The sequence below is a fragment of the Lipophrys pholis genome (genome assembly GCF_963383615.2).
Source record: "Lipophrys pholis genome assembly, chromosome: 9".
Classification (NCBI taxonomy): domain Eukaryota; kingdom Metazoa; phylum Chordata; class Actinopteri; order Blenniiformes; family Blenniidae; genus Lipophrys; species Lipophrys pholis.
Genome location: NC_137639.1, coordinates 8,399,533 through 8,416,593, shown reverse-complemented (window position 1 = coordinate 8,416,593; position 17,061 = coordinate 8,399,533). Strand labels below are relative to the sequence as shown.

The following is a 17,061-nucleotide window of genomic DNA, read 5'->3' as shown; positions in this document are numbered from 1 at the left end:
AATGAATGATGATTTAAATTGGCGGTGTCAAACTCATTTGAGCTCCATTTCATGTGGAGTGTGCCGGACCGGTAAAATAGTGCCACAATAACCTTTAAATTTCAACTTAAAGGTTTCCCTTTGTTGTGGAACAGAGTATAAGTCTTGAAACAGTCTATATTTTTCCAAATCTGAACAATTTGTATAAAAAAAAAATTACAATATAAAGCCACTTTTAATGATGCAAATTACAGCAAATGTCAACTCCACCAACCCTGATTTGATTCATTGCAGTTTTTTTTTGTGTGTGTGTTTTCATTTACAATATAATGAATAAAGTGTAAAAAGCAGAAATAATCCCACACTGAGTAAAATGTCCTTTTTCCAAATGTGTTTTGCCCTTTTTTTTTTTTCTTTTGTAGCGTCTTCAGCAAACTAATAGAAAAGGTGTTCAGGTACAGAGCTCAGCGCTCCCGTTATGGGTCCCTGACGAAGAAGATTAAGCAAGATGGACAAACTCTTATGTCTTTCACAGAGACTACATCATCCCTACTTTATGATTGTTTCACGTAACTTAATCTTTTTTTAAACGTGTCCAGTTTGATCTCCATCGAGCAGCGAAATGATGCAAAAAACAACAACAAACAAACAGCAGCTTTGTTTTTGTTTTTCCTTTTGTTTTAGTGCAGACAAGAAAAAGTGCATCCAAAAAACACTTATAGCATTTAAATTTTTATTTTTAAATGTAATGAACCACCTGATATTTTATTTCACTACAGAAGCATAATGCTGTGAGATTTCTGCAGCCTCAGGGAACAATGGGTTTCTGATGCTAATGCCGCAATTGGCTTGTTAGTTCTAGGTGTCGTTAGCAGTGGTTTCATGGGCCATAATTATTCTAACTGATCTGATTAAAATGGCTCCATGTAAACGCTTCTGTCGGATTAGATTGGTTTTATCAGGCTTAAATGAGGATTGAGATGGTGGCACCTCCTGTACGGTCCATTCAATGGAAAACAGGACATCGGATTGAGTCGACGTCGTTGCCGCGTCATGCAAAAAGTCCGCTCATCCCTTCCTGATCAGACTCTGAACAAGGAGTGTTTATAGTCGTTGCAGTTTAAAACAAAGAATTCAAAAATTGATCCACTTACTGAATTTGAAACCTGCACGTCAGTCTGATCGAGTGTGTTCATGTAAACGGGACGATCGCCCAGTGGAGAAGCTGCTGGTCCCTTTGTCGCACTGACATTTTCAAGTGAAGACGTAAAAACTCTTGTTGCGTTGTGGGCGTCCGTTTAACGCGACAACGGCGACCGGACGTTTTGCAAACGTCTCCCAAGGTGATAATCGTCAACTTTTTGAAAAAAGCTCTAAATCCGTGGAGACAAGAGGGAGAACGCTACTTTCTGAAACACTGCTCCCCCCCCGCATGCGCTCTATAGACGTGGTTAATAGTTCTTCTGCTCGCGTGCAAGAGGAATGACAATAACAACAACGTTTTGTCCCCAGAGCGTCATGACTCCCGGTGTCCACGTTCTCCTGGGACTTGGTAGTTTTATAGTTGAGAGTCGCCTGGAAAAACAATCCAACTTGGTCGAATGTTATAAAAGGTCATAAAGTCACCCACGTTTATTCGTCTGTCTGTCAACAAGATATCTGAAAAGCTAATGAGCTGATCTTCCTAGAAATTGGTACAAAGATGCATTTTGACCAAAGAAAGAACCCAGTCAATTTTGTTGGTGATCCAGATCCAGACTTCACTTCGCCATCTATTGTTATACGCTTGGCCTGTCGCTTGTTGCGCCGCGGTGCTATAATGCAGGTGTGTGTGTGAAATGACTGGTGTTCGTCCAGAGCGAGCTAAATGAGGAATAAACGGCCTCAATTCTGCACCACCAGCGTCTTCCCTCGGTCCTCCAGCCAGCAGACATGAGCCACAAGTTAGTGAGTGAAACTCCATAACAATTCTCAACTCCGGTTTGGATGATGACGTGGAAGAAGGTAACAGTATTGTCTTATCTCGTGCTCTTTCAAATGAGGAAATCAAATCATGGGATCACCAAACTCAGTACATGAATAAAGGCAGTTGATCTGGATGTGGAATATGTTTAATTTCCCTGTGTCCATGTCCACCCTTGGCGGAGGTCAAAAATCTCTTGATTGTTCTTGTTAATATTCAGAGCGTATTGTTTTCAGCGTTTCTGTGTAAATGGTTGCTGTACGAATTTGGAAGTTTTCTTAAACAAAAACATTAAAACGATGCGTTTTCACTTGAAACATTGTCGTGTTACTGGAGCCTTAGATTCCTCAGTGTCTGTTTTGGCTCCTGATTTATGAAGTTTATCTAAAAGGTCTGAGCTCAATTTCTTTCGAGCTAATCCTAGTGGGATTACAAAAAAAAAACCCATAAAGATAGTGATTTAATATGTATCTTGCCACATTGGTAAAACCTTACTTGTCAATGACTTTGTTTTCGATCCGTAATGCATAAAATGGAGAAACAAAAAAAAAAAAAACATTCGAAAAGCTGATGACATTCATAACGAACCATCTGAGTCATGAGGGAAACCGCTCTGCAAAGTAGAAACTGTTGAAATGTTCCACATTATTACAATCCCGCTGCGCTCAGAGTGAAGGAAAACAGCAGAAAACATTCGGTCTGGCACGTCGGACACACTTCATCTGGCACAAAGTGAGGGAAGGCGACAGTTTGTTGTGGTTTGCTCGGTGGAGCGTGTTCAACATTCGCAAGCACGGAGCTCGTTAGAGATGCCTTCGGAGTACACTTGACAAAAATGACTCAATAACGCACCGTAAGAGTCCGTCCTCCTGCGGTCTGATCCGCACACCTCCTCGTTGAGCCCAGCGCACGCCCCCGCATGTCAATTAGCCCTCGCTTGTGGCGAGTGAAACCATCTTCATTTGTGACAATCTTGGGAGTATTAGAGGCTTCGTTTCTTTCTCTTTGCGTAACGGCGCCGGCCTCCGACTCCCTCGCCCGGAGAACCCGGAGACGACGCGTCCTCCGTGTGCGGCCGACGATCCGGCCGCACACGGATCGATATGACGCAGCGCGAAGCATCGGTGATCGAGTCTCAATTGATGGAGTTTCACTTGGATTTTAGTCCCCCCCCCCCCCGAGTGTCTTCATTTAAAAGAAGGGACGCAGGAAACAAGACGGAAACGAGTCATGTCGCCACTCCGAGTGTCGGGTGAGCGAACAGCGCCGATGTGGATCATTCGTGGCTGGAGCGAGGTGAAGCAGCTGTACAGACCTGCACGGGAACGACGGGCGCTCGCGTCTCACCGTCCTTAACGGTACAATGGCCCTGTCAGACGTTGGTGCAGTTAGTGGACGGCGGCGTGTCCACCTTGCTGCGGATCTCCTTGATGTCGTTGAGCGGGTAGTGGCTGTCGCCGATCTGACACTTGAAGACCTGCTTGTAGGCTTTCCTGAAGTTCTCCGACAGGAAGGCGTAGATGACCGGGTTGACGGAGGAGTTGCTGTGCGCCAGGCAGTGGGCGGCCACCCGCAGCACGAAGGAGGCCTGGTTCAGGGGGAAGGTCCCGAACTCCACCCAGAGGTGCACCACGTGATGGGGGAGCCAGGAGACGCAGAACACCACCACCACCACCAGCACCGTCTGCGCCGTCTGGGAGAAACAAACGCAAAGAAATCAGCGGCCGCAGTTTCCTCGCCGCGGTGACGGTTCAACTTCATTCCAGACAGATGGAGAAAAATACAACTTCTGTGCTACGTCACAAACGGCAAACGTCACAGTGCAAAGCATTATGGGAAACGATCCATTGAAATGAATCGGGTCACATCTTGGTGGATATGAGCCGGCAGAACATTCCCATTACTTTATTCAGTGTTCATGTAAACAAGACAATCTGATCCTAGAACCGGAAAGAATTGAGTCAGATTGACCAAATTGACGGTCGATAGTCAAAATATTCAGAAAAATGTATTTAATTATTGAAAAGATGCAAAGGGGTTATGCTAGAACAAGTTGATACTTCTTCCTACTTGTTTTCGATCATGTAAATACAGATGAGCGCGTGTCAAAAATAGATGATCTCTTTGACAATTTGCTTAATTTATTTAGATGTTTATATTTTTATTTTGGTTTTTTTTAAATGTTTGAAATAAATAAAGAATCAATCAATCAATCAATGTTTCAAGTGAAATTGCATCATTTTTTGCGTTTTTTCCTTTCCTCATTTGATTTTTTAAAATTTGACTTTTATTTTGGCAGTCTTCAGAAAACAAAACAGAACAAACTACCACTCCATCGTCAAACTAATCAGCTGAAAGGCTGTAGCTTGAAGCACACGCTTATTCAAACCCTTTTTTTTTTTTTTTTTTTTTGCAGAGAACAAAACAATTTAAATGAACAATGGTGAGTACACACACACACACACACACACACACACACACACACACACACACACACACACACATTCGTATGGACGGACAACAAAGATGGATTACTGAGAGGAAATATGGAGTCACATTCAAACAGTTGCATCAGTTACAGACTAAATAAGCCAAACGGACACACCGATAACGTCTAACAAGCACAGGAAGGGTTAAAAAGGGTCAGAAAGTTGAGCAGTCGACACATAAAACTAAAAATGACAACTATGTGAAGAGTGACCACCGTTCAGTGCTTTTGTGAGAATAAATGTGAGCGCGACGAATCATCCTCATAATATAAATCCTGAATGGAATGTGCTGAATGTAAAGATGCATTAAAAGCCAAATACCAACACAAAACAACAATATCGCCATCAAAACCACTGCTGCTTTTCTCTCCCGTTTCCACTTCACAATGTGTCGAATGCTTTCAGTGGGTGTCTCGACTGCCAACTGTTGGTTTATCACCTTCCACCGCAGAGTCGTGCATTGACAGCTTTCAGACTCTGCATCGGCTTGCTGTGCACGGCATTTTGCCCGCGGAGTCTCTCTATACTGTTCAGCATTAGTCTGTCATACCCGCTGAGCGCTAATGCACGCTCGTGCCGTGGTGGCTTGTGACCTTTCAAAAAGAAATATGAATTCTGACTCATAACGTCGAACGGCACTTGTCCACTTAGCCCCAGTCTCTTTGATGAGCCGCGGGAAAGGAAAAGCGATTATAGCATAATAGAAGGGTTTCTTTGTTCTTTGCTTTGTTTTTGCATAGTTGAGCTTTAACTTGCTTTAGTGGACCTGAGCACTGCAGGACTTGCAAGGTTTCTTCTCGTGATGGAAGATCTTTCCCCCTCTCAGGCTGAAGCCTCCACCACATTAAGAGTCATTTACTTGGAGATCTTTTGAAATCTCTTGTCATCCTTCAGGGACGTCTGGCGCGAGGACAGCACACACTTGGTTAGAGAAGACAATCCTCGCTCGATTCTCTTCATCTATCATTTAGAGGAGATCAAATGATGAATAAATCAGAAAATGGTTTTGACTCGGTCACTTTGGCACATCGTCGTGAATATTTCTGCGTGCCTGTCCCTTTAAGAGGCCGCGCCCAAAGATCCTGGACGCTAGTTGAATTTTATTGTCTTCCACCTGATTTCCGGTGTGTAACTCGCCCCGCACCGTTGGGAACTCAGACTTTTGTTGACAATTCGACAAACTCTTTCCACAAAAATGTCCAAAAACTGGAAAAAAAATTTGCTTTTCAAGGAGAAGGAGGTTTTGGTGAAAATGGGAACAAGTACACAAAAAGCACATCAAAGCATGCAGAACATTTTTAAATAGTGTGCTCTGACTTTTGTTAGAGATTCAGTAACCCGTTTCTGTAACAATTGCAAAAAAAATAAATAAAAAATGCAAAAAATTTTATTAAATTTACCTTTCAAGGAGAAGGAGGTTTTGGTGAAAATGAGAGCACATACACAAAAAGCACATCAAAAACGTGCAGAAAATTCATGAATATTATACGATGACTTTTGTTAGCGATTCGGTAAACCGTTTACACAAAAAAACGGAAAAATGTGCCAGTCAAGATGGACGGGATTTTGGCGAAAATGGAGGCGATGCTCGCCAGGCTGAAAGCTTCTAGTCAATACTGCTGTTCTCACGTGACGGTCTCACGACTGATACGACAGTTCATCCTCATGAAGCCTCATGTGTTGCGCATAAACCAGTCCCCCTGAGAATAATGTATTATTTCTATTCTTCTGTCACTGACCTGTCATTGAGCTGATCTGACTGCAGTCGATGACTCCACGACCCTCATAATATCACCGGCCACCATTCAAATTGCTCTGCGCTTCTTATCTTGCACAGTGAGGAGACGTGGCACACAGAGGTGGAAGGAAACATGTCGGATCCATTCGTCACAGCCCAGTCTGAGCTGCGTAGGCTCCCATTGATTCTCCTTCTTTGTGTTCTCGTTTTTTTTCTTTCTCCCATAATGCTTGTGGAGGCTTAAATAAACCGTCACCAATAAAAAAAAAAAGAATGTCAATGAAAACAGACCACTTGTATCTCTCAGGATCCATTAAGAAAAGCATGAAGTCGGAGTCATTAATGGGGGAAATGACACCATTCCAGAGAAGAAGGTATGTAAGCGATATGCAACATGAGCAGACAGTCAATCATCTCAGACATTTAGAGGAGGTGAAATCACCTCGCAGCCACTCAGGAAGACTGAAGCACAGATCTGAGAGATTCACAACGTGTCCCCCGTCGATACTTTAGAATAGAGGCAAACAGAAAGCAAACTCGAGAGTTAACCCAGTGGTTCCCAAACTCTTTCTACTTTTAAAAACACCTTTTCAGCCACTCCCCCGTCCAGACAGACACAATTTCCCTACAAATTCAGCTGATTTCGTTTTAATTTGATATGAACTGCAAATGGAATATTAAACCGGTCAGCAAAAATGTTTCAAATGTCACGTGAACAGTGAAGTTATTAAAAGTGCCTAAAATCTGACAATTGGAACAGTTCATTGTTCAACAATGAATGTGCCAAAGATTTTTTTCTCCCATCCGCTTTGAATGGGACTTTTTTTTTAAGTTTTAGGCGATTTATTCGGAAACAGGTCGCCGTTAACGTCCCGGAGTCTAATGGACTGGTCCCTGGATGATGACAAATCATCCCTGAAGATTTCATGTAATTCGAGTTAATAGGTTTCATAGAAAAGTTGGTCAAATACATACATACATACATACATACATACATACATACATACATACATACATACATACATACATACATACATACATACATACATACATACATACATACATACATACATACATACATACATACATACATACATACATACATTCCAATAAATAAATACACGCAGACAAAAACAGAACCTTCCTCCAACGTTCGTTGGTGAAGGTAATAAACATTTCACCCTACACTTCTCTTATGTTTGTTTATCTTCTTATGTTTCTTCTTATCTGCTTTTTCTCTGTTAACAAGACGAATGTCCTGGAGTGCCTGTGACAAAGTCCAGATCAGAATTTCATAAAGAAGTTGGTGCTTCGTGTAAAATCTTCACAATGGATCCCAGTGTAGACGTTTTTTGCAGTTTCTGAACTTGAATTATTATCAAGATCCACAAATGTAAAAGTGGCCCGTTCACTTAGCTGGAATTGGCAAATATTCATGCCTCCTATTAGTTTAGATCACATATTTTTCTTGAATATTGTTGTAACGTTCTGATTTCACTTTTTTGTTCATGTAAAAAGCCCATTTCATTCAATAAAGGGGAAACCCTTTTGAGGGATTAAATGTTATTTTCAGATTCACTACAATTTATCTCTGAAGTCTTCCTGTATTCTCATTTTAATACAGACATCCTGATACAGGGATGAATATTCAGCAGTAAATCCTCTGTGACGGATGACTTATTCCTTGTCTTATTCCTCTGGTTGAAAAGTCTTACGGGCAAATCATTCAAATGAATCATTACATGCTGCTTGATCCTATGAGCTCCTCTCGCTTGCTTTTCTCAGAGTGAGAGAATCCACTCCAGGAATAATCTGTGAAGACACTGACAGGCTCCCGTTTTCCCATTTTAACAGCTTTTTGAAAGAATCAATACCCACCACAGCGAGGCTGGAAAGGTACCGTCCTGCCACGTGTGACCCCGTGTGTCAGGAAACGTGAAACACAGCAGAAGAATCAATTAAACAAAATAGTGAAACAGGGACCCATAAAAAAATATATTCTGTTATTACTTTTCATCTGTCTTAGTGGTGGGCATGAAAACCGCATCCAGTTTATCCCTGTTGTGTATTCCTGTATCAAAGGTGCATCCAATATTCTTAATGCTAAACCTGAGGCAGGGATTTTTTCTTTTTCTTTTAAGTTGTTTGGTGCTTGAACTCAAGTGATTAAGGACAATATTGCAGCATATTTCATTTAAAGTGGACAAAGAAAACCTTTTTTTTTCTTCTATATTCAGGCTCCAGAAACTGAAAACGGTGCCTGTAGGCTGTATTATGATTGCAGGCGGGCACTCAGGTACTGATTCTGTGGTGAAAGTTGCTTTTCCAGCTTTAGTAACATTTGCAAAATGACCTAACAATAGCAGCAGCTTCAATGTGCTTTAGTTGTGTGAGTCTAGAGGTAATTGTGTGAGTTTAGAGTTACTTGTGTGAGTTGTTCATGCAGCATAAAGGGGAGCTACAGTTTCTTCCTCCTGCTGTAAAACTAATTGATTACATAACTTGAAACATGCATATGGATCAAGGCGAGACTATGGAGGGAGAAAGCTTGATTGTCTTGCAAACAGGGGAATTGTAATATTTCTTAAAAATATATGAAGCCAAGCCACTTTATTTATTATTCTTGTTTGTTCTTTTTTTTTCCCCCCTAGGAAACAAATTAATCTTTTTTACAACCCGGCGTAAATCTCTTTATATTTTATAATTTACTATTCGTATTGACAGAAGACGACGTTGGATTGCTCTCACCTCTAAACCTACCAGGTCCCAGGAGAATGTGGACCGGGAGTCACGACACTCTGGAAGCCGCCATTGTTGTTTCTATCCACAGCATGTGCAGAAGAATTGTTTACTGCTGTTTGTGCAGTGTCAGCGTTTCCTGTAAAGCTGCCTTCCCCCAATTCCCACAGAGACAGGATGGGGTTGTTTTTTTTTGAAAAGTTCCACCTTGGGAGCCATCTTGAAAAAAAGTTTTCCACGTTCACTTGAAAACTCTGTGTGAACGAAGCCTTAAAGTTACCACTTCATCGATCCTCTCACTGAACTGATGGTTGTAGTAATTCTCATCCACAACACAGTGATAAGTCCAACAGCTTTTCTGCAGCGGTAAAACACTTGAATCAGTGCAACTTTTTAACCTCTTGGTTTTTTTCTTTACTGGTGTGGTAACATCAAACACTCTTGCTCCAGGTTCAGGTGGATGGCGGCTCACACATTCAATCGTCCCAAGGTGTTCAATGCTTCAACAGTAATGGTCCCGCCTGGATCTCTGAGACTGTAATAAACCAGCATATTTTAAAAGTTTTAAGATTTAGTATAGAAATGCATTTCAAAAAGTGGAGGACTGCTTCAGCTCAGTGGATAAGAAATATGATATTGATGAAAAGATCAGAGATAAGAAGTGAAGAACTTTTTAGAATAAATTGGAGTATCGACCGGTTTTATCGTTATAAAGGAGCATTTTCACACACACACACACACACACACACACACACACACACACACACACACACACACACACACACACACACACACACACACACACACACACACACACACACACACACACACACACACAGTGTCTTGGTCGGTTCCCACACTGTTAGTGCGGCCGTACGTTATTAGCAGTGCTTTATTTGGACAGCGTCCACAACACGTTCATATCTCCGGCTCAGCCCTCAGAGAGCCGTCGGTTTAACTAATACAAACAGCAGCATCGCCACAGGAAGAGGGAACTAATAAAATGTGAGCCTCTCAATATTTCAAAAAGTTTGTCACGGGGCTGCTGACTCCTCACTAAATCATTTGAATAACAGATTGAAAATGGTGAACTTTAATGTTGGAAAAGGGGAGAAGACAATCCCGAAACCAGCCGTCAGCTTCTCAGCGGGTATATCGAGGGGCTCAAAGTCAAAGCCGCATCTCAGGACAAAAAAAACAAACTCCTTTTAAAGGAGTGTTTTTCTAAACCTGCACTGGGGAATGCGACTCGCTCAGAAAGTCCTGTTAGTGTCGAAGCTCTCCCTGTTAACCGTCTTCATAATCACCCAGAGTCATCGGTGCCGTCCGCCTGGACAACGTGACGGCATCGATCTCCTGAAAAAAGAAAACACCACTTCACCTGTGCTTCAGCACTGAGGGCCCCTTCAAACAAAACTGTTTACACAGTGACGTTCGGTTGCCATCTTTCCATCTCGTCGTACTCGAGTGGCACTGCCTGAACGTGATAAGGGTGAGTGTAGATTCACAGCAGCAGTGGGAGTGACCCCGCTCGTCACAGCTGCCACCGATGTTCCCCTCGTCACAACAGACCAACATTTGTCCCCTGCTTTATTCCCAGAAGAACACTTTTTTTTTTCTCATTTTAGATTGATGCGTCAGATAAATTTGCTGACCTTTCATTTTATACGAAAGACAGAAATGTTCATAAGCCGGACCGATGGGCACAATCTCCTGAAAGACAACCCAACTCACATCTCAGAATGGTTTTGTGAAACAGGGTCGAGGCCTCGTCACTACTGCTAATGACCACTTGGCAAAAATATCGGAACAGACATTCAAATTGAAAGACATAAGGTAACTCAATTTTTTAAGAGTCAGAAGGTGAGACGTATACCAACCTTAAAGCCCCATTCACACAACATTTTCAAGTTAAAACAGAAAACCTTTGTTGGTTTTTTTTTGGGGGGGGGGGGTATCTGTTTACATGAAAAGCGCCCGGAGCCACTAAGAATGCAACTTTTATAAAAAAAAAAAATTTAAAAAAGCTTTTTGAAAACATATTCCAAGGAGGAATTCAAAAAATGCTCCATCTCCATGGAAACGTGGGAAAACGCAATGTTTCGAAAATGCTCCAACTGCGTCCCGGGGGGAAACGGCGGAAAATGACAAATTCCGGCCCGCGTGTGTGTGACTTCATTACAAAAGTAACCAACAGCACCCACTAGTGGCCCAGCATGCTCGCTACAGTCGTTTTCAGCTTTTCTGCTGGTTTCATGGAAATGGATACCGTTTTCAAATCGTGAAACTTTTCTGAAATAAAAACACAAAAAAAAAACGATGCATTTTTGCCTGAAACATATAAACTGAGCCTAAAGATTTGATCAATTGCATTTTTTCAAAATGAAGTTCTATGAATTATTCAGTATTATTGGCATATTTGAAATGCCGTCATTTTGAATTTGCAGAGCATGAATGTGCATGTCAACCTAATTTGTTGCAGTTCAGCCAGTCTTTTGCAAGATGTGCATTGTGCTATTGGGGTTGCTGCGTCATCAGCATCATTTGTGTGCGACCTGTGTTTTCAGTTTGTGATGACAACGGATGCTGTTCAAGCGGCAGCGGTACAGTGCTTGTTTTTAACATTTGAGCTTTTGGCTCGTTTTGCATTCACAATCACAATCCGCTCTGGAGGTGCAGAGCGGAAGGCGTTCAGCTCGGCGGTCGGCCGTTTTACATCAACTTTTCCTCCCATCAAGGCCAACTGACGCCGGCTAACGTCGTCGCCGCCAGTTTTGGATCCGACCTGGACGAACTGATCGCTGGACGAACTTTGAAACTGAGCTAGATCTCCCGGAGGAATGGCGAGAGAACTTCAGCATGCTGCGCTCATCCCTACTGTCCATTGTGGTTGCTGTGGGGTTTTTTTTTTTTCGAGGATTCTGATTGGCTGGCCCATCTTCATGCTACCTGTCAAGCTCATAGTAGCTCTTAACCAGATGTTTATGCGGGTTTGTGTAAATTCAATCTTTTTTTAAATTGATCTGTTGTGAACAATGTTATTTGTGAAAACGTAAAGGAGGAAATATCAGTTTTAGTAAACACCCAGCTATTAGTAAACGTCGCCTTAAAGTCTGATATCTTCAACAATGTTCCTCTGCACGTCCTCTCAGGAGGGGGAAACACGGTTTGGCAGCCATGCCGGATTCAACCTGACACCTTTGCTTAGAAGAAACTGACTTCTGAACTGGTGGCAAAGAGAGGAAACGGCAATTAAACAGCGAGAACAAATCAATTATTATTCCTGCCAGGGTCGTGGTGATACTGGAACGCACCTCCAGCACTTAAAAGAGCGTAAACCGATTATTGCTATTCTCTCAACTGGCAGTGTAAAGACTTTAAAAGGGTGAAACCTTTCATGCTTAAGTGAAGCATAAAGGATCATTCACATTAATCAATTAAAATGGGACAGCAGCTGATTAGCATTAGCATAACTGCACAGGCATTATTCACTTATGTCCGCTTACTGCATTAATCTTGTCATTACTTCTGCTCTATGCACTGGACATAAACGAGCCGCCCTTCTCAATCTGCTCTGAAATAAAACCCAGAACTGTTCAAGAAACTCAGTGAAAAGATTCAGGTAGCTTCTGTGCTCGTTTACTGTGTAATTGTTTTATTTTTTTTTCTGTTGACATTAGGTAGTTAGAGTCTAGCAGTAGCTACCTTGCCAAGGTAATTTACTGTATGTATTCCAGCACTATTTGCTGGTCATTCATCACAAAAGCTGTCAGTGTGCCATTCCCTGAGAGATCTACACAGCCAACACAGTAAATCACTGGCCTATCTGCAAATTCCTGTTTTACCCTCCATGCTTGTTTGACGGCCGCTGCAATAAAACATGCTGGCAGAGATGCACACATCCAAGAGTCCCCATGTTCTCATCGACTGCTACCCTACCTACTACCCAGGAAGTCTCCTGGCTCCTGGAGTACCAGGGCAGGTATCAGATTGTGCTGTTAAACTGACCAGAGCAGCAGAAAAAGACAAGACAGGGCTGCAATTAAAGCAGGCGACTGTCGATAACGAGTTGTGGAGTGAATTAGAATTGAAGGCTGCACATTTTCCCTCTATCGTCCCCAGTCAACAGTAAAAATAATGACATTCGTATTCGATAATAGTGGGAGCTGCTTGATTGAATTGGAAAGCAATGGTACAGCGCATGTTATAAAAAAAAAAAAAAAAAAAAAAAAAAAAGCTTTGGGTGGTAATTGCTGAGCTGTGGCTCAGTGGGATTGATTTATCTTCTGCCTGAAGGCAAGAACACTGTCCTTGGCTTTGAATGAAACCATATGCCAATGGAAGAAACAGCGTAGTGAAACATGAAATACACAGGACGGGGTATTTCAGAGTGGAAGCAACATGTGGTAATCTTTAATTCAAATTTATGGAGAGGGTGGGGATACTTGTGCATTCTGAACACTACCATCAATACTGACATGGTGGCTGATCATTGCGTAACAGCGCAGAGGTGACTTTAACATGACTTTTGAGCGCAAGATCATTCATTGTAAACTCAAGTCCTACAAAGAAATACTGTAGTAGCAGTTTTCAGTTTTTTTTTTTATAATACTTGATACGCACCTTTTTCTTTGACGCCTCCGACTTTTTGGACATATTTCTTAGTTTTTTGTGCAAGTGATTTAACACCTGCAAGCAAGAAAACAGAGATGAGAGTCACTTTTTGCCTTTTCGCTGAATTTTACAACTCTTGATCGACCCGTTACGCACGAGAGGAGCTTTTCTTACCTTTGCGTAACAGAAGGAAATCAGCAGCAAAGGCAACACGTAACCAAAAACAAAGGTGCAAACCACGTAGATTTTCCTCTGGTTCTGATCCGGCCACACTTCCCAGCAAAAGGTGTGATTCTCCCCTCCGTGGAAGATGTTCTGGTAGTACATGATGGGCGCAGCCATGGCCAGGGAGAGTATCCAAATGACCAGAACACCGATCAGCGCGTGGCGCGCCACCCGGATGGAGGACGACTTTCTGGAGTGCACGATGGCGATGTACCGGTCCACGGACATGGCGGACAGGGTGAAGATGCTCACCAGCATGGACACGGTGAAGAAGTAGTGGATGAATTTGCAGATGAACCCGCCGAGGACCCACGTCGGCATCATGTAGATGGTGGACTGGAAGGGGATGCAGAAGAGCAGGTAGGAGAGGTCCGCTATGCTCAGGTTGAGGATGAATATGTTGGTGGTGCTCCGCGGCTTCCGAAGCTTGCTCCTGGCCAGCACGGTGATCACCATAGAGTTCCCCAGCACGCCTAGCATGAAGATGAGCCCGAAAACCAGCAGCGTGATGAAGTTATCCGTGCCGATCCCGAATAAAAGTTTTTGCTCCTCTTCGTCCGACCTGCTCAGGTTCCACGGCTCCACCAAGAGCCAGACAGACTCTGACAAGTTCATGATTTTGCCTCTTCTATTTTTCCTGTCGTGGGAAAAGACGCATTCAAAGTCACCTACAGGAGGTCCGTGCGCCACCGCAGACCCATGGCACCGAGTTCTTTATGATCCAGTGCGCCTTTTGTTCCTCCTATGACTGAAACATCTTGATGAATCCTGTAATTTAGTTTTGCACATTATACAAACAGAGAAATATCCAAATCCTGTCGGGTTCACTGTGCCATGTGAGACGCTGTGCGTCCTGGAGTGTCTCCGTGCATCTGTCTCCGGATGCGCACCTGACGCGTCTGCGCGCCACTGACGATCCGCTCTGTGGCTTCTCTCTCTCTCAGCATCTGGACTTTCCCCCTCGCGCGGTGGAGGGGCTGGGCTGGGCTGTGCTTTTCACGTCAGCACCCATAAAACCTCCCAAGAAATGCAGAGAGAGAGAGAGAGAGAGAGAAACATGTTTCTGTTGTTCTCGCCTTTCAAACCAGCTGCATGTTATTTGTGTCATTTCCATATCAAGACACACAAATAGTGATCGAACTGTTAACATTTCCTCAGCTCAACCGTCTTTGCCTTGTTTGGATTTCACACCTGAAGAAAACCAACTCATTTGATAATAAACCTTTCTGCAGTTAATAGAGAAACAGTTCTGCAAACCGGCATCACTGATATTAAATAGAACTTTAGATGTTATGTTGCAGAAGTGGCTTGTTGAACTTGTGCTGACAGTAAACTATAACAATATGAACATTTCCAAAGAAATCACAAATATTTTCTACACATGCGTTGTGAAAATAAATTAAATTCTGTATCCCGGGCATCATGAATCCCCTTGTGTTTTACACAAGTGCCATTAGTTTTTATTCCGCTATGTTTCAGCATTTGCTTGAAATTGCATTCTGTATTCAGAGGAAACAATCAGTTCTGTTTTCCAAGAAATGGGAGGAAATTTCCCTTCATGTGAGACAGTAAATGGTTCCGTCTCCATTTGTCATGCGAATCTTCTTCCAATCACATTGTTGATGTTTTGAGGATGTTGCCTTCTCCACTGGTCTGTGAGTGTGTGTGGTAATTGGTGACCAAGCATTCAACAGTAAAAATGTACAATGAGTTTATGCAACATTTGTTAAGAGACATCTTCTTTTCTCAGCATGTGTCATGAAGCACGTGTTGTTTCCTGTGTGGTTTTTGATAAGGCTTTAGGCTTCTCTTTGCACTGCCGCCTTTAGGTTTGGAAAGATCATGGTCGCTCTTCACCAGGTTTTTATGCGGGTTTGTGTCAATGATTTCTATTATTTTTCAACAATCTGGTGTGAACAATGTTATTTTTGAAAATGTAGGGGCGTAACATCTGTTTTCGTAAATACCCGGCGATGTGTAAATGACTTCCCTGCTTCTTGTCTGAGTCAAAGAGTCCACCTGTTCTTGACGGTGTGATTGTCTTCACCTGGTGGCTTTGCTGTATATCGGGGCTTCTTCTGTGTGACTCATTGTCGGTTTGTCCTGTGTACTTGTGCAGGCTCCATTCCTGTGTCTCTTCATTTCTCAGCTTGTTGCTCTCCTCTGATCTTCTCTCCACATTCTTTGCGCTCCAGGTTTTTGGGTTTTTGTTTTTTTTGCTCAATATAAAATGAGCTCCTTCCTCACCAATGGCATTTTGACTCCTAAGTGATCACTGGAAATATCCAGTGATCACTTAGAAGCATTTAAAATAAACAAGTGTTGTTTAGCACTAACATTTATTTGATCTAAAACACACATTTTAAAACAGGATATGATGTGAATGTAATGAAAACGAATTAATATTTTAGAATAAGTTGATAAGCAGAGGTGTAACAGGTACAAGCCTTTTACTATATGGCATATTGCAACGCCTGCTTGTTATTGAACGTGGATGATAAAACAAATGTGAAAACCCTCAGAATGTTCAACAATAACTAAACATTTTCGACTTAATGTGGAATTTAACATTTCCTGGCACCTGAGAGTTCATTGTATGTGTGTAACAACCAATAATAACAACAACAATCATAATGATGATGATGATGATGATGATGATACATTTTATTTGTATAGCGCTTTTCAAGACACTCAAAGACACTATGTCTTCATATTATAAAATCAACAAGCATAAAATGGAGAAACATCATAAAAACTCATAATAAAAGAATCTAATAATTTTTGCATTTTTCAATGTAATAACGCCCATAATGTCTAATGAAATTGACCCAGTGCTGTAACAGCATTTTGCCGAAAATCGAAAAAATTCTCACATTTCTGTATTTCAAAAATCCTTTCAAAACGTAATGACTGTAGCCAATAATTCAATAATACCTCAATGGAGCTACATTTCTTGGGAACAGGGTGTTTTTTTGCAGTTTCTTTGTGAGAGCTCGTGGATAATGGGATAGTTGCACTGCAGGACTCTCTCAATCATGCATGGTTATAAAATATCTTTAACCATTTCATTGTTATTTGTTGTTACATGTGACTTTCACTTTTGATGCATAAAAGGCCGCAGCCGTCTCACGCAAAGTACGTCTTAAAACCCAGTTAAGTGCTCAGATTTATAGTTTGAAAGGCCGTGGGACGGAGACTGATTTTATCATTCTGCAATGAAAATAATTCAGCAGAAGAGAAACTATTTGCCAGAAAGTCCAATAACCTCTAGTGTATTCCTAAAAAGACTTTTAGAAATCTGAAACATCCAACAG

General features: G+C 42.1%; 1 protein-coding gene across 1 annotated transcript; it reads right to left on the bottom strand.

Annotated features, from left to right (window-relative positions):
* Window positions 1-397: 397 nt before the first annotated feature.
* Window positions 398-14,692, bottom strand: LOC308114136 (galanin receptor type 1-like). Its single transcript, XM_080470808.1, has 3 exons — window positions 13,697-14,692; window positions 13,532-13,597; window positions 398-3,635 (listed from the first exon to the last, which is right to left on the bottom strand). The coding sequence occupies exons 1-3, from the start codon at window positions 14,360-14,362 to the stop codon at window positions 3,315-3,317; spliced, it is 1,053 nt and encodes a 350-aa protein (XP_080326934.1). The 5' UTR covers window positions 14,363-14,692; the 3' UTR covers window positions 398-3,314.
* Window positions 14,693-17,061: the final 2,369 nt, after the last annotated feature.

Bases quoted from the DNA above. Each gene is read 5' to 3' on its own strand.
- LOC308114136 (XM_080470808.1), bottom strand. From the start codon at position 14,362: ATGAACTTGTCAGAGTCTGTCTGGCTCTTGGTGGAGCCGTGGAACCTG. The intron at 13,598-13,696 runs GTAAGAAAAGCT...TCTTGCTTGCAG, and splicing joins TTTCCTTCTGTTACGCAAAG to GTGTTAAATCACTTGCACAA. The intron at 3,636-13,531 runs GTGCGTATCAAG...TGTTTCTCCCAG, and splicing joins CGGAGGCGTCAAAGAAAAAG to ACGGCGCAGACGGTGCTGGT.